General features: G+C 39.8%; 1 protein-coding gene across 1 annotated transcript; it reads right to left on the reverse strand.

Moving 5' to 3' along the window:
* Window positions 1-1,644: 1,644 nt before the first annotated feature.
* On the reverse strand, window positions 1,645-17,957 carry abcb10 (ATP-binding cassette, sub-family B (MDR/TAP), member 10). Its single transcript, XM_030724440.1, has 14 exons — window positions 17,067-17,957; window positions 15,381-15,587; window positions 13,724-13,926; window positions 10,531-10,665; window positions 9,828-9,974; window positions 8,707-8,842; window positions 7,288-7,383; window positions 6,012-6,221; window positions 5,836-5,915; window positions 5,516-5,696; window positions 4,871-4,914; window positions 4,636-4,670; window positions 4,422-4,480; window positions 1,645-4,316 (listed from the first exon to the last, which is right to left on the reverse strand). Exons 1-14 carry the CDS (start codon window positions 17,479-17,481, stop codon window positions 4,123-4,125), a joined length of 2,142 nt encoding a protein of 713 aa, XP_030580300.1. The 5' UTR covers window positions 17,482-17,957; the 3' UTR covers window positions 1,645-4,122.
* Between the last annotated feature and the right edge of the window lie 472 nt (window positions 17,958-18,429).

Below are 18,429 nucleotides of genomic sequence, written 5' to 3' on the forward strand. Positions count from 1 at the left end.
AGTAAGACATTAAATAAAGGAATATGGTAAAAAAAAAAAAAATCTAAGATCAGACATTTAGAATTCAGATTAGATTACATCCTCTTTATAACATAATTTGTTTACTAAGATCATGAATTAATATCCATAAACTATGACAGCTGGGGTAGGCTCCAACCACCCAGCCCCCGCGGCCCTGAAAAGGACAAGCGGAAGATGGATGGATGGATAGATAAAGTAAAACTATTCATAAAATATTTTAGGGAGTTTTTCAGAACAGGGTTTTGTCTCATGTGTCTGTGCTAAAAATCACTTGCTTACAATGCAGTGCTGACCATTTTCAAATTCTAAATCCAAGCTGAAGCAGATTTGATTAATCTTGATCAACACGTAAGATGCCTCCCAGGTGTAACAAACTTTTACAAAGATAAATATATCGACTGCATCGCTTCGCTGTGATGACCTGTCTGTGTGCCAGCAGATGGAACAACGGTCTATTTGCAGAGAAGCTCACGACACTGTCAACACAACCTACCAACAGCTGAATACACATTACTCATATCATTACCATGAGGTTTTAACTCTGGTATGAAGGACTGAACCAGCACTGATCCCACCAACCTGAAGTGAATGCCTCATACCAGGAAGGTAGCTCCGTGTATGAAGCACTAGCGCCACCTGCTGAGAGTCTGATAAACTGCACAGAAGAACACTGAGATCCAGTTAGGTTCAGAAATATGTGGAGAATGACACTTTTTTTCCCCCCCTTGTAATTTTGCTTCTATATACCAACACAGCAGGTTTTGAATCTAACCATCAATGTGTGATTGAAGTGCAGACATTCAGCTTTAATTCAAGTGGTTTAACAAAAGGATTTTATTAACCATTTAGGAATTACAGCCATTTTCCTACACAGTCTGTCATTTTCAGGGGCTCAAAAGTAAATGGACAATTGACTGACAAGCAATTTCTTAGCCAAGTGAGGCCTGTCCTCAAGTTATTTCATGACAAATTAAGCAGATACAATATCTGGAGTCCCCCCCCCCCCCAAAAAAAAAGTGTTAAACTGTGTAGTTGCTGTTTACTGAAACGCTCAATATGAGGTAAGGAGATGTCAATGCAAGTGAAGGAGGCCATCGTTAGGCTGAAGAACCAAAACAAACCTAGCAGAGACTTTAGGAGTGGTCCAAACAACAATCAACCTGGCAGATTCAGCCAAATGCTGTAAAACTGATCAGAAAGCTCTTCAGGGTATAAATGGATTACCGGTAAACAAATTTACATACTAGTGTGATGACACTGCCCACTCTGTCTGCTTTTGCACCTCTCTCTGGCTTTGTGTTAGAGGCGAGCAGGGTGTGTGAGGCACACTTTGGCTGATTGTTTAAAGGGGGCTGGTACCTAGTGATCTCTCTCTGCTCCCCAGCAGCTAAGCATGTGGTTTAAGTTCTTTGATAATTTGCTTTCTTTTATAGATTTAGTCACTGTATATTTCTTTTCAGGTTAGTGAAATACATTTAAGTTCTGTTAAACTCCATTATCTGGGTGGTCTCCCAGTTTTGTCTGAACTTTGTGCCTATTTGTGACTCTAGTATGTTAAACCATCAGGGGGGAAAGTTTCACATAAGAAAGAAAAAAAAAAAAAAAAACCTCCCACACAGAGTAACTTAATATTTCACTTTATTTATCTTTACATACAAGTATGATAATATATTGACCACAAAAATCATTAGAAATCCATCATACATCATATTGGTCATCTTTAGGTCTCTTTATATACAAGTTAGAAAAAGATGTTTGCAGCACATGGATCTACTATCGACTGGCAAACTTCAGCATTTCCTTCAATTTGGCATGAAGCAATGAGCAAATTTAATTTTCAAACTTCTCCAGTTTGGCAAAAACACGTTCACAGACGTTCAAGGCATCTTTTCAAGCTCTTAAATGTGAACTAATATGTCGCAATAACACAAAACTCGACTGCAGTTCAAGTAAAAATTCCTTTCTTCTAAAGTGAAATCAAATAAAAACCAAAAAAAAGTGTCCCCAATGAACCATCTTGTGATGAATAAGTTTAACATTAAGAACACAGATAAAATCATGCTGACGCACAGTGTACACGCTGTAATGAATAACCTCTCTAAACTGACACAAAAAATAAGAAACTGCAGATCAATGCTGGATTAACACCCCCCCCAAAAAATAGTGTCCACATCAATCTCACTAATGAGCCACATCACTGCCTTCAAGTTGTGAGCTAACCTGTTTGCACCCTTCTCATGTGAGCTATCAAAGAACTATTTAAAATAAAAAAATAAAAAAATGACTGTTGCAGTATTTGTGCCATTAGTCATACACAGTTTCAAAGGATTACTAATTAGTTCATAATTAATATGTAATATTAATAAATACCTGTGTGTAAGTTACAATATTGTAATTAGAATCTGAAGCCTTCATTTTTGCCCAATATAAAGGAGTTCAGTCCTTATTGCTGACTCGTCTGTGCACGTGAGCTGGCATAAAAATCAGTGACAAATTGTGACAAATGTTCCCAGCTACACGGTGGTATAGATCTGCCTCATTACAAAAGCAAACCGGGAATATACATACAGCTACAAATAAAAAGGAGCCGCTTCCGATAGAGCAGCAGAGAGTTTGAGCTCAAGACATTTAAATGTCTGGGTTCAAAATTAAGGAAAATCCTCTCAAACAGACCCTCACTGAGCAGCAAAGAGGGCATCTAGGAGCCAAATGTTTACTCAGGAGTCATTACTTAGTCAGCCTCTCTATGCCACTTATAATATTTAGCACTGTGGCTGCATGTAGGTGCTTGTTTATATAGAATTTAAGGCCAGTCAAGTGCACATCCTGTAATCACCAGGCAGTGCACAGAGCATGGAAGAGATGATTGTGCCACATATTTTATGCAGTATGCACTCATCTCGTGTTTCACACTCACATGTTTAAGGTCTAACATTGTTTTCTGCTTTTCCAAATTGTACTGAAAGATTATATTCTTATCTGCAGTGGGTAACTCTCTGAAGAGGATATAAGATGATGAAACTGTGGATTTTAGACAGTGAGATAACTGTTTTAATGACACACGGACCCTCTCTGACTCTAATGACTTGACTCCAGTGTTTTTCCTCCTTGAGAGCAGCAGATCTCCAGACATAAAAGAGTCTGTTTAGCAGCCTCAGTCAGCTCCATCCTCCAACTGTGCTCATTTTATTATGTTTGGCATGCAAACACAGTAAAGTTTAACAGTTTCGAGGCTGTCAGTTCAATCCTGAACACAAAGCGCAAAAGTGTGACTGAACGTAAATGTATCAAAGAGCCGATCCAACCATAAATATGATTCAGAGAGACTCTTGCTAAGAGAAATATTTTAAGATATGTAGCACCTTAGCTGTTACCTTAGGCCAAAATGTATATTTCTCATGACAAATGTGTATACATTAAACAAAATGTATTAAAACAGTGTTCGGGACTGATTTACAACACAGTGTAAACACCACATACATACATCTGTAGCTGCTCAATTGTTTCATTAATTTTAGTGTCTAATATGACAGTAAAAGGCTTCAAGTCTTTATAAAAAAATTTAAAAAAAAAACTGTTACAGAGACACAAAACAAATATACATTCAGCAGTGCTGTATAAATCAAACTGAGTTGTTTTGGTGTCATTATGAAAATCCAAAAGGCCATATGCCACAGCAGAGAGACAAAGAGGATCAGACTCAGTGTCACATTTAATATCTGCCCATTTCTCTTAAACATCTGGATGATGTCAAACAGGATTTGGGCTTTCCCTCAAACTCTAGTTCTAACTCTAACAGCTGGCTGTGAATCATGTGTGAGGAGTGCCTTTCTCTTAATCTCACTTTCTTTTTCGGGGTAAAAAACAAAAATAGACATTTTTAGGGAGTATTCACTGATCCACATTTTAGTCATCAACTTTTTGTGTGATGCTACATACGGCAGTCTTTCCAGCAATGAGGCAGAAAGGGGAAGTCTCAAAGAAAACCCTTTTTCTATTTTTCAGTGGCTTCCCCTCACTAGAGTTCAAAGCTTATTATCCCAGCCACTGACCTCACCTCCTGATTTCTCTGTCCTTCAGTTATCCATGCGCCCTGTCCTGTCAGATAAGTGCTCTCTGCTGCTCTTCCTGTAGAAACGCCTGCTTCTCCATCAGCTTCCTGAACAGTCCTTCCTTGTTTCCTAGCAGCTCTGTGGGGTGGCCACACTCAGCTATACACCGCTGGTCCAGTACAGCAACAGTGTCTGCATTCTTTATCGTGGAGAGACGGTGAGCGATGATCACGACCGTCCTCCCTGTTGAAAAAGGATGAGAACAGCAGGAAATAAAAAAATAGAAGTTTGATTACATATGTGCGATGCAACATAAAAGGTAGGGAAAGAAGAGGCAGCAAGATCTACCTTCCATCAGACGCTCCAAAGCCTCTTGAACAAGAAACTCATTCTCAGCATCCAGCGCACTAAAGAAAGGTGGTTATTTAGGATCTTTTTTTTTTTTTTAAACAAAATAATGCAAGACATTGATTATTTAACCCTGTATTTATGCTCAAATGTGTAAATAATAGCAAATACATCAACACCATCAAAAGTATTAAGAGGTAATCATCAATCTCACCTGGTAGCCTCATCCAAAAGCAGGATCTTCGGATTCTGTGGAGAGAAACCACAAACGGTCATTTTAAACCTACTGTGGTTGTAATTAGATGGCAGCCAATGGGCAATAAGATGAACTTTTATTATTAGAGTGGCTGGTTTGTGGATAAGAAAAATGATAAATGTTTTAATTACAGTTGTTAGCAGACTTGTGTTATGTTGTGTATTAAGTAGTAAAACAAAGATTCTGTATTTACCTTGAGCAGAGCTCTGGCTATGGCTATCCTCTGCTTCTGACCACCTAAAAACAAATACAAGTTAACCATGTACACGCACACACACACACACACACACACACACACACACACACACACACACACACACATAAAGGGCATGCCACATTAATAAACAGCAGCTTAAAATGCATAAATAAAGAAGAACATTTTTATTCTTGGACTCTACTGGAGTAACTTTGCATGACTCACAGATCTAAATAATTTTTAATTCTGGAAACTGGTGCTGCCCCTCAGTTCATCCACAGTCTAAAACAAGCCGTTTCAGCTCTTCTCCCTTTAAACCAACTTTTATCTGATTGGCTGCACTTCACAAATAAAGGATTGTGGTAACTGTCTACCCAGGCACTCAGTGACATGCCAAACATGTCATCATGTCCTCTCAGTGACACTACGTTGAGTGGTCACATCACTGAGGTGAGAGGACATCCCCTTTCAGTCAGAAAAGAAGGAAAAGCCTAACAAAAAGGCAGTTGAGATAGTCTCCCACTGCCCTGTAATGGATCAGCAGTTAAGAAAATGAAGAGATGGCACAATAAATCCCATTTAACTCCTTCAAATAATGTCATCGATAGTGTCGGCTCATTAATTGCTGTTTTGGTTCCTCACCTGACAGGAGCACACCTTTCTCCCCCACCACAGTGTCAAAGCCTTTGGGAAATGTCTGGATGAAGTCATAGGCGTTGGCCACTTTGGCTGCTCTGTAGATGTCCTCTGTGGTCACTGCATCTGGATTCAGCGCTCCATATGCTATATTCTCTCTGATAGAGCAAGAAAAGAGTACCGGCTCCTGGAAGACGGAGACAGAAAGGACTGAGAAGTCATTTACAATAATACAGCATGTGTTGTGTCTACTATATTTAACTTGTATGGTGTGGTTTATATCTGTTGTATATATAAAAAAAAAAAGCTAACTCTTAAAGTATTACCTGGCTAACAGTTCCAATATGACCTCTGAGCCAGAAGGGATTTAAATCCCTGATGTCGTGACCATCTATGGTGATCTTACCTGAAGAAGAAATGTCTTTCTTAGTAGGAAAACAGCCACCATTTGAAATGCATTTGCACCGTCGTAGGTGAGAAGACAGAACGTGCTCGCTCTCACCAGCATCGGGGTCGTACAGCCTAAGCAGAAGTGAAACCATGGATGATTTCCCCGATCCACTGGACCCCACCACAGCCATGATGTTACCAGCTGGCACCGAGAGATTCAGATTCTGGAAGATGGGGGTCTCTTTACGTGTCGGGTAGGCAAAAGAGATATCACAGAATTCGAGCTGGCCTTTCAGCTGGTCTGCGGGGAGGACTCGGCCTTCTGCGGAGGGGCAGAGGAAGATTAAACCAGTCAAATGAGGTTCACTAAAAACTCATCCAAATAAAATAAATTAAAATAAAGCTACTAAATCGAGTTTTAATACCAATCTTAAAATGTTAATTTGATATATAATGTTTTAACTGAGAAGCCAAAAATGGGGATAAATCAAAGCATGTTTAAAACTTTTTATGGACTTGTGTTTCACAGCTAAACTTCTTTCATACAATCACTATTTGAAAGTCCTTCAATTATAAGAACAAGAAGCACTCCGAAAACACAAACCTCCACCAAGGCAGCCCACTCTCTGGGCAGTATTTACTTTTAAGGGAATAGTACTGCATTTTGTACATATTTGTTTTATTTTCTTTGTTCTTTTTAAAATGTATTTTAAGAAGCTTGTGCTAGAGTAAAAACAAGTGGAAAGTGCAGGCTTTTTGTTATTTACCCATTTTAATATACTTGACATAATTTTGAGTACAATAGTTTTTTATTATTTTTATTTATGTTGATATAGTACATAGTAGCATTCATTTCATTGTTTAGTAAAATTTAATTAAATGTTTAGTGATAAATATAAAGTAAATAGCTCTTTATAGCATTAGTATCATATTGACCTTTAATCTAGTGACCTTGAAAGGGAGGTCAGAAGTCAAATCTGACACGATATTTGAAATCTTTTTATGGTGCTTTCTATGCAATGCACTTGTAACAAAGAATAATCGTTTTAAGGCTTTTTGTCAATTTTCAACATATAAATCATTAAGTTGACCTTGAAGACCTCGGTGGACGTAAGCCAAATTTTGATGGATTGTTAACATGAGCCCACTCTACACCCCTGCAAAGTTTTATCAGAAATCATGAACGAATATATTGTTCCAAGTGATAAAGAGTAAAAAAAAAATTTGATTTTTTTTTTTTTTTTTTTTTTACATAGTCGAATAACATTAAGAGCTAGTTTTACATTTAAGGTTAGAATTAGATTTAGGTTAGGGATTAGGCACTTTTTCATGATGTTTAAGGTTTGGGTGAGGGGCAAAACGTGGTGCGTATGCATGTGTATACTGACCATTTAGAGGAAACTCAGGCTTTCTGTCCAGCAGCTCCCAGAGCCTGGCTCCTGCACCAAAACCCTTCATCAGCACAGAGTAGAACGAACTCAAGCCTGCAAATAAAACACAACACCACCACACTGTTAGTGATCACACAGACACACAATACATGCACTGATATAAATTTCCAGGTAAGGAAATTGATAAGCTTGACTGTGTGTGTATAAATACACCATATTGCCGAAAGTATTCACTCACCCATCCAAATCATTGAATTCAGGTGTTCCAATCACTTCCATAGCCACAGGTGTATAAATCAAGCACCTAGGCATGTGGACTGCTTCTACAAATATTTGTGAAAGAATGGGTCGCTCTCGGGAGCTCAGTGAATTCCAGTGTAGTACGGTGATAGGATGTCACCAGTGCAACAACTCCAGTCAAAAAATTTCCTCACTACTAAATATTCCACAGTCAACTGTTAGTGGTATTATAACAAAGTGGAAGTGATTGGGAATGACAGCAACTCAGCCACAAAGTGGTAGGCCACGTAAAATGACAGAACAGGGTCAGTGGATGCTGAGGCGCACAGCGTATCGAGGTTGTCAACTTTCTGCAGTCAATTGCTACAGACGTCCAAACGTCATTTGGCCTTCAGATTAGCTCAACAACAGTGCACAGAGAGCTTCGTGGAATGGGCTTCTATGGCCAAGCAGCTGCAGCCAAGCCTTAGATCACTAAATGCAATGCAAAGCATTGGATGCAGTGGTGTAAAGCACACCACCACTGGACTCAAGAGCAGTGGAGATGCGTTCTCTGGAGTGACGAATTACACTTCTCCATCTGGCAACCTGATGGTCAAGTCTGGAAAAGTTGGATGGAAAAGTTTGGTGAAGAGGAGGATTATGGTGTGGGGTTGTTTTTCAGGAGTTGGGCTCGGCTTCTTTGTTCCAGTGAAAGGAACTCTTAATGCTTCAACATATCAAGACATTTTGGACAATTTCATGTTTTCAACTTTGTGGGAACAGTTTGGGGATGGCCCCTTCCTGTTCCAACATGACTGCACACCAGTACACAAAGAAAGGCCCACAAAGACATGAATGTGTGAAAGAACTTAACTGGCCTACACAGACTCCTGACCTCAACCGACAGAACACCTTTGGGATGATTTAGAGGAGAAACTGTGAGCCAGGCCTTCTCGTCCAGCATCAGTGTCTGACCTCACAAATGCACTTCTGGAAGAATGGTCAAAAATTCACATCAACACTCCTAAACTTTGTGGAAAGCCTTCCCAAAAGAGCTGAAGCTGTTATAGCTGCAAAGGCCAACATCATATTAATTAAACCCTATGGATTAGGAATGGGATGGCACTCAGTTTCATGTGTGTGTGAAGGCAGACAAGTGAATACTTTTGGCAATATAATATATGTGCATCTGACCTGCAATACTGATGCCCACCCAAAAGGTGTACATGAGGAATGATGAGAGCTCGCCCACAGTCATGTGCTGACTGGCTGTCAGAAGGCCTCCTTTGAAGAGCACTGACAGGATCATCATGTTTCCACTGAGACCAGTCTGAAACACACACACACACACACACACACACACACACACACACACACACACACACACACACACACACACACACTAATTATAACATCTGGGACCACTGCTCCTCCATTAACACTGATTACCATCTATTAGTGAACCAGAACAAAGAGCTAAATGTTGAGTTTTTTCTTAATATCCATTACAAACACACACAAACTTATCATCTGACAGCATTATTTAGTTGAGTTATGAGCCTGAGAAACAGACAGGAGATGCAGGGAGCACGACTTGCAGACAATAATACTCTATACAAACTTATAGGCAGAAAAAAAAGAACCTCTTTGCAATAATGAAATTTACACAGATTAGGCATAACATTATGACTACTGACAGGTGATAGCACTGATTATCTCTTCAACAGTGCAAGAGAGTATTAGGCAGGTGGTCATAATATTATGTCTGATCGGTGTACATAGACATACTGGATACATATTTTATATTTATCTGTCTGCCTAGCTAAATATTAAATGCATCATCCCTACAATAAATTTGATCACATAGTGCATGTTTGCCGTCAGCAGCGTTGTTGATTACGTTTTGTTTTACAGAGTTTGGCTTGTGATCATGGACATAACAGGAGTCGGACAGTCTAAGCTTCATTTATGAAAAAAAAAAAAAAAAGTACAATTATTGAAGAATATATACCCATTTAAAGGCTGTAAGGCTGGACAGGCTGTGTGGCACAGATAACTTTTAATTCACAGGTTGGTTTACGTATTCTCTGTCCTTGAATGGAAAACTGGGTCATGCCCATATTATGGCGCCACACCTCCTTTATTGTGACAAGCCTGAACTATGGGGGCAAAAAAGCAGAAGCTTGTGTGCAACACCTCATTTGCTAACTGATTTGATTTGCATCACTAAGAAGGACACACACACACACACACACACACACACACACACGCACACACACACGCACACACACGCACACACACACACACACACTTACCATTCCGAAGAAGCCAGCCCGCATCATGGCCTCCTTCCTAGCTAGGTTGAGGACATAGTCAGTCTTCTGTGTGTACGTGTCGACTTCTGACAGCTCCTTACCGAAAGCTCTGACTGTCCGCATGTTGCTGATTCGCTCCTCTGCCAACTGTGCATGCACACACACACGCACACACATTTTATTATGACTTCATTGACTGGAAAAATATTTTTTCAAATTATCAACAAGCAAATTTACTCTGCTAATTTAATGGTCATTAAAGGCAGTGCAATATTTACACAAAACTGAGGGACACAGAAAGAGTAACTAAGCCAATTTTACTGCACTGTCCACTACACATCACACTCTGTTATGCTGAGCCCCTACAATGTCACCCATTTACCACACTTAGTAAGTCAGTTTTATTCTGCTTTATTGAACTATTTACCTTCTTTTGATCCACATTATTGTATTATATTCAGCTGGTTACATAAGGTTTTATTGTATTTTATTTGTACTTTTTAAAAATGTTTTATTTATTTGTCCTTTCTTTAGGGAAATTTTGACCTGTTTGACCTATTTTGTTTTTGTCATACTGTATGTTATTGTTATTGTATGTATGGTATTTTATTTATTGTATATTCCTGAGCTATTCCACTCTATTTAAGCTCCCTTCATTAACTACTCATTGCTGCTTCATTTAAAAAACTGTCTATTTGTTTACCTGTGTGGCTTGTGCGAGCGCATCCTGTGTGCGCTTGGAGATTGAGCGAAGGAATCTGCCATAGATGATAGCGAGACCGGCCATAGGAGGAACAAGCAGTAACACAAAGCTTGCAAGACTGGGAGAGATGTAGAACTAGAAAAGAAAAAGAGAAGAGAAAACAGCAGTTAAATAAATGGAAAAAATAAGGAAGGAGGAGGAAGTTCATACCAAATTGCTCCACATTGTACTGGTGAAATATCAGACATCAAATTTAACTGCTGAAAAAGCTGGATGTATAAAAGGAAGAAAACAGAAAAGTAAAAATTTTTATTTATATTGTTGTTTACTTCTTTGAAGCACTCTAAGGTTCTTCTACAGGTAACTAAAACACAACCCAAACCACAAAACCTACATTAACCAAACGAGACAATGCACTGATTACTGTGCCCTTGCAGTGTTGTTAGTATTCTATATATTATTGGATTTAAGTGGAAAAGACTCTGTAAAATTCTCATAACAAGGCAGAAAAAAAATTGATTTTATTAATGAAGAGATATTTAGATTTCTTTTAAAAATAAAACTGCTTCGATCTGTAGAAACTGCAGAAATCTGGGTGCAGCAGCTCATTTGTTTGCTCCGCATGAAAGCATTTAGATCCTTAAGATCACAATGGCACTTCAGGACATTTAAATAATGAATGAAGCTAATGTGTGAACATGGATCCACCCAATTTAACATCCGATTACAGTAATTACTTACATTCATTTCCTTGAGTACTTATTACAGAAATAATTTTACTTCCTCACTGCTGTTTGTCGTGAGCACATCTCGTGTTTTATGGTTTTCTCTAAAGCAAAAAAATATAAACAAGGAATTAAACCAGGAAAAAAAATGAAATCAAGTGACAAACCAGTTTATTAATAGCTCAGTAAGTAAGCATCAGTTTAGCAACCTGTCTATCAAAACTGTACATGAATAACAGGCTCTGTGACTTCAGTGATGCTCAGAGTTTGTCAGAAGTGTGGCAGTTCTTTCCTTGTGCTCGTAGGTATTCTGGTAGACTCATTTTACAACAATACAGCCTAAGGATGGCGTTGTACCCACATGCATGCAGCAAGGAATGGAACGCTGCAGATAAAGAAAAATCAGACACTTCCTCGTAGTGAAAAAACGAAACTAGACACGCGCTGCTGCTGCAATACAGCTCGATGACTAAAGAACTGTGAGCTTTTAAGCAAGAGGTAGAGAGATATTTAAGGAAGGTTTTTAACGGGAACTACCTGACATTTCAGGTTTTAAGATGACATTTCTCACAATTCTTCGCTTCTCAGAATCAGAAAGCCTTTATTGTCATCAAACACAAGTGCTTGATGAAAAAGTGACAGCTGCCGCTGGTCAGTGCGTTTCAAACATGTGGAAAGATAAATACGAGAATAAAATGTAATAAATATAAATAAATAAATACAAGGATATGCAATGCAAGAATATACGTGTGCGTGTATGTGAATGAGTGGTTGTGTATTTCTGATAAGGTGGCACTGCACTCACAAATAAAATAGTGGACTATTACCAAGCAGAGTATTGTATTGCTGTTTTGCTTAGTTCAGTTTTTAGTGCCCTGCGATTGTCTTATGGGATGAAAGAGCAGGTGTGTTACTGTGATGGCAAGACTGACATTAGGAAAGCATCGCTGTGTGCACACGTTTGTTTTTCAAGGGCACATTAATCTTGGAATTCAGGTTTTTCCAGTCCTATTGCTACAATTGCATAAAATGAAACAGCTAGCCACACAAATATTTCTGAAAGAATGGGCCGTTCTAAAGAGCTCAATGAATTCCGGTGTGGTACTCTAATAGGATACCACTGCTGCAACAAGTCAGTTTGTGAAATTTCTTCCCACAATCTTCCCAGAACTCTAAACCTCCTCTGACACTGACATCTGTACAAAGACTGTGAGCCTGGAGCTCATGGGACTCTATGGCTGAGCAGCTCCTGCAGGTATAATGTGTAGGTGGCAGTAATTTTGACCATATAGTGTATCTTTATTATCTCCAAGGGGCAATCTGTTATACAGTTAGAAATCACAAATCAAGCACAGTACTAAATTAACATAAAATATACCATCAAAATCACACTAAGTTAGAAATCCAGAGCAGCAACACTAAAGACATAGTTTAAAAAAAAACGAAAAAAAAAGACTAGTGGCAGCTTGGATTAATGATTTTTGAGTTGTACTGCTCATTGGGATACAGTATCTGTGGTGAGATGGAAGCAACCAACAGGTAGGAACAGCCAAGAGTGACTGCGCCTTCTCTAAGCTCCTAACCTTATCCAGGTGAGAAAGGTCATTCAGGGTCACAACTGCAATTTTGAGGCACACACTGATGGCACATTGATGATTGTAGTCTGTTTTTGAAGCTCGTTACCAGTACCAGTTGACTAATGAAAATTTAAGAACAGCTTCAATAAGACACTCTCATAAAAAGATGCAGTTGACATAAAAACCTTGAAGCCTGCAATAGAAGTACATGTGATGGTGAGCTTTTCTTCAGATAGCATTCACCTGAAGCTCAAACATCAGCTTGTTATTAAATAATGGTGCCAAGTAGAGGTAGGCGAGAGAGGAAAACAAAATTGATACAGCATAGTACTGTAATATTTTGCACGGCGCTATTATATCGATACAAGGACAGCAAATACACACTTAGCTTGAGAAAGCTACCTCCTAATTCAGAACAAAGTAATGGCTGTGTCACACAAGTAAAATTAAGACAGCAACCTCTTTGCATCTACGAAAAATGAAAACCAAATTGTTGGCCGAGTGTATTGAATTTTTTCTGATTTTGCGACTGTTTACAACTTGTGGCGACTGAATGGTTGTCCAGAGCTTGAGAGTGTTGCACATTCATCACCACTTTTGATTGCAAGGCGATTGCACAGGTCACCTGACAACCTTTCTGCAAACAGTTGCAGTCTGACTTGGACTGACTGCAATCACTCTCACAGAGATTGTCAAAGGTTTGCAAATAATTGCTGTCAAATTTATATATGCAGACAGACTGCCAACATGTTGCCATCAATCTGGATGAATTTTTGTCAATGAGCACAACTTTAGGGGCCGTGACTCAACTGGCTGCCAGCTGGTTGCATTCTGGTTATATTCCTACAAAAAGAGTGACTTCAGCAGGCCACTCAGAGGGGATTTACTCACCATCATGCTGACACCAGCAGCTGCCTGGGCGACAGCTCTCAGCCCGTCTGACAGGTTGTCTGTGATCGAGCTGCCCACCACGGACGTATCAGAGGAGAGTCGGTTGATAAGCTCGCCGGTCTTATTCCTGTCAAAGAATGCCACTTCCTGTCTGAGAATGGAGGAGAAGAGGGAGGCACGGAGATTACGAATAATCTGTTCACCTGCAAAAGAAAAGAAAAGAAAAGAAAGAAAAAATAACAGGAAAAGAGATCAATGAGAAAGGCAGAGACTGTGGTAATGAAACAATCAACTCACAGGTTAATCCTTAGAAAAGGAATCGGTTCTATAATCAATTGTTTCAGATAGTCAAACATGAAAAGATGCGCACATGTAATGACTTTTTGATAACAGCCCAGTAGTTCTCAGACTGTGAGACAAAGAGCCACTGCAGGTGGAGTATGATGCAACAGGGTAAAAATACAGGGTGAAGTAGAGTAAATGGGTTTTATTTTTCAATGGCAAATAAGCAAACCTGGATTTCTGATGCTATCAAGTCAACCTTTATTTTACAAAAATTTAATCTGGGTATTTTTTTTTTAAATTGTGGAAATAAAAAGATGAATAATTGGCAAATTGCACAGAGAGAGAGACAAAAGAAGAAGCAGCAAACACTCCAGGAAGTCTCTGTGCTTGAATAATGGTTGGCAAAAATAACTACAGCATCTAACTTTCTTATAAAACCACAGCTTTGAAGTTATGGCAATTCTGTTTGTTCAGTAATAAACAAGACAAGGCACAAGGGCATCTGTTTTCAGCTGGTAACATAATCACCTCAAAACCTCTTCAGATCCAACTCGTGGCAAACTATTTTTAAATAAATAATAAAGTTTTTCAAGCTGGGATAGGGGCAGCACGGTGGCGTAGTGGTTAGCACTGCTGCCTCACAGTTAGAATACCATCTGGAAGGCCTGGGTTCGATTCCACCTTGGCCCAGGCCTCTCCCTCTCTCTGTGTGGAGTTTGCATGTTCTCCCCGTGCTTGCGTGGGTTTCCTCCGGGTACTCCGGTTTCCTCCCACATTCCAAAGACATGCACTTACTGGGGTTAGGTTAATTGGCTAATCTAAATTGCCCATAGGTGTGAATGAGAGCATGAATGTGAGTGTGAAAGGTCGTTTGTCCCTCTGTGTTGGCCCTGCAACAGGCTGGCGACCTGTTCAGGGTGTACCCTGCCTCTCGCCCTATGACAGCTGGGATAGGCTCCAGCCCCCCCGCGACCCTTAACAGGATGTGCGGAAGCGAATGGATGGATGGATGGATGGATGGAAGCTGGGATAGGCTCCACCCCCCACACCCCACACACACACAACCCTGAACAGGATAAGCGGAAGTGAATAGATGGATGGATTTTTCAAATGATTACTTACTTTTTTTTTTTCCTGTACAAGAAAGAATGCAACTAAAATTTTAGTTTTAGCTGTATATTTGGTGTATTTTTAAAAACAAACTACTTCTTTAAGCTGCTCCCTTTAGGGGTCACCACAGCAGCTCATCTGCCTCTATCTCTACATATCCGTAGCATCTTCCTCTGTCACACAAATCTCCTCCCTGGTCTTTCTCTTAGATCCATGTTCACCATCCTCTTTTCTTCATGAGCCCCTGTAGAATATATCTCACCTGAGGACTCCATGAGGTAGACTCTGGCAGCATTGCACGCTCCACCACACAGAAACACTCCGGCCAGCATGATACACAGCGACGTGAGCGAAGCCGTCATTGACTCTGTGTCTGCCGCACTGGTGTAAATGGTGTCAATCACTCTGCCCAGGAAGAAGGGAGCTGACATTGTTACTGCACTGGAGACAGTCAGGAAGCCTACACCAGCTGTGGTTGATAAAAGATAGAAAGAGAAAGATGAGAACAATGTATTAAGTATATTAAGTGTTGTATATTTTTTTAGGTTTTATATGCTCCTGAGAACTGAGGCAAAATTATCTTTCAATTTTATTTTTTGTGCCCACTACAGAGAACTTAAATTCTCAGAAGGATATGGTATGACCCAAAGGCCAGGAAGCAGCTAGAATTTATAAACTGTCTGCATTATGTGCATTATTTCACTTCACTTGTGCATACTGTGAGACTTGTGAAAAAGGAGGGCTTGCAAAAATAACTAAATAAATAATAATATCAGATAAAAACCACAAATAAGACTTTCTTAGAAACAGGAGGTACCCTCTTGTTTAATTTAACACATCAACTGTAACAACCAAAAAAAAAAAAAAAAAAAATAGATTTATGATTTTCTTTTCCTCCCCATACTATGACTGATGCAGAGCACATTCCCTTTTGAGTTGAGGTGCAAGAGGGAAGGAATGGTTATGCTTGGCCAGTTCAGTTTCAGCTTTGAAATTGTGTTTGAAAATGAGAAACTGTCTGTATTTCAGCTTTGAAACTTAACTGGATGGGGGGGGGGGGGGGGGTGCACAAACGTATTAAGTTTTAACTGACTTTAGAGTGGATTCTTACAAAACATGACTCAGGTTTTTAACCATCCTAAAATGGGCCTCTTTTTTGTATGTAGGAAAAACCCTGATAAAAATATACTATACTAGGGGAAAATTTATAAAGTGTGCCATCACACTTTATAAGGAGTCCAACTTCATTGTCTACAATACTCAAGGACTCTGCAGTACAAGCAGCAAAGCAGATCACAGCTGTGCAGGAGGTGATATGAAGTCAGGGGTTTTCCTGCACATGAAGAAATCTGGCACTGATCCACAGACTCTTAGCTTTAACCTGCGCTTTTGTCAGTGTGACCATACATATTGTCATCTTTTCAATACTGTATGTGTATAAAGCAGCTACTCCCAAACTTAAGACTTCTATAACTCAATACGAAGTCTACAAATGGACAAAAAACTTTGATCACATGAGCCTGAGATGAAGTACTGCCTTCTCTGTGTTTTTGTTGATTCTGATATTCGCTCGATTTGCTTGTATAGGCCAAGTCCCTAGTTACATATTTATTTTTGGCAGCTGGTAGCTACTGTTTCACTTTTGTTTTCACCAATATTAGACAATTAAGACACCAATATGTCTACGTTAGACAGGAATTAGACAACTCAAGAATTTAAAAGAAAATGAATAACGTGCAATTTTCAATACTATCACTTGTTTACTGTAAAAATGTAAATATTTACTGACAAATCTAAATTAAATTACAAACTTGAATTATCCTGTATCGATCAGTCTCTGAAAAACTTCGCTTTATTATTATCAGTTAAAGCATTTTAACAATGAGAAAGCGTTTTTATTCATCACTGAGGCACCTAAAGATGACCCCTATGACCCCGTTAGGTTTACCTGCCAGTCTCCATCTCTCCGGGTAAGCCAGTCTCATAATCCTTTTAATATCCCTCAGGGGGACCACAGTGGGAGTATCGGTCTTCACTGACTCGGCAGGTGTGGGTGTAGAGGATGCTGAGGAGCTTGCAAAGGCAACAGGTGTGAGAGTGAGTCCCCGAGCGCTTGAACAGAGTACAGGGACACTTCTGAGGGGGCCGCGCGGCGGGACCGTCGTGTAGACGCTGGCTGCCCGGGGAGGGAAGGCCGGGGTCGGATGGAGTGAGGACTTGAGCCCGGTGGACTGCCCTTTCCTCCGGAGGGCAGCTGAGAGAGTCGGACGGTGCTCCAGCCATAACAACCTGGGTTGCATCAGCTTCAGTCTGGATGGATGCACTCTGCGTGTGCAACCTGACATGCGAATTAAAATACACATCGTCCTATTTTACAGCTATTTACCAAATAAATAAAGAAATAACGATGATTTTGACCAAAAAAAAAAAATCTCAGTATTTTTTCTTTCTCCAAACTCAGTGACTAATGGTGTCGATGTGTTTTTGGTTCAGTAAGTCCACCAGGAGAAACATTTTTGGACCTCTGTCAACACACCGCGTCCTCCCGCTGCAGCTTGTAGCCACTACATCGGACCGTTGCTGTCGGTTTTATCTGCGCCTGACAGCCGCTTTTAACCCAGTTTATCTCTTATCACCCAACAGCTACCAACACCCCGCCTGCCGCTGTCATCTGCCGCTAAAGGTCCGTGTAGCGTAGCGGAAACACGAGGTGCCGAAAACTGCCCAACAGAAAGTCCGCGGTAAAGAATAAATCTACTTTAACAAAGAAAATAAAAGCTATTAACAGGAAACGTGACCTGATACGGGTCTCACGTACACACAGGGAACCTCCTCCACCTCTACGGTCACTTCAATGGCTGACGAGATAAACTTTCCCAGGCGTAACCAAACACTCCCAGATCACTCATATACATTTTTTAAGCAAAGATTTACAAAACAAGATAGGCAATACACACACTAACATAAAGACTTCATAACCATACTTTCTCATTTTACTGCAGTTCTATAAAATAATATCTACATGAAACGATCTGTAATCGTATACATCATATAATCACAAAAAGCAGAGGTGTCAGTGTCCTCTGAAGTGAGCCAGATGGGTAAACTAATTATAGCCTGCCTGTCTATAATGAAAATAACTTTGTAGTAAAACGTCATATTTAATAAGCTAAAGTAAACTAAAGTCTACCGCTCTTCCTCCTCCTTCTCCTGCGTGCCCGTCGCGCCGGGCAGTTCCAAAAAAGTTGGGGCATTGTGTAAATAAAACAATGCAGTGATTTGCAAAACTCATAAACTCAGATTTTATTCAC

Source organism: Archocentrus centrarchus, chromosome 3, assembly GCF_007364275.1.
Source record: "Archocentrus centrarchus isolate MPI-CPG fArcCen1 chromosome 3, fArcCen1, whole genome shotgun sequence".
Lineage (NCBI taxonomy): Eukaryota > Metazoa > Chordata > Actinopteri > Cichliformes > Cichlidae > Archocentrus > Archocentrus centrarchus.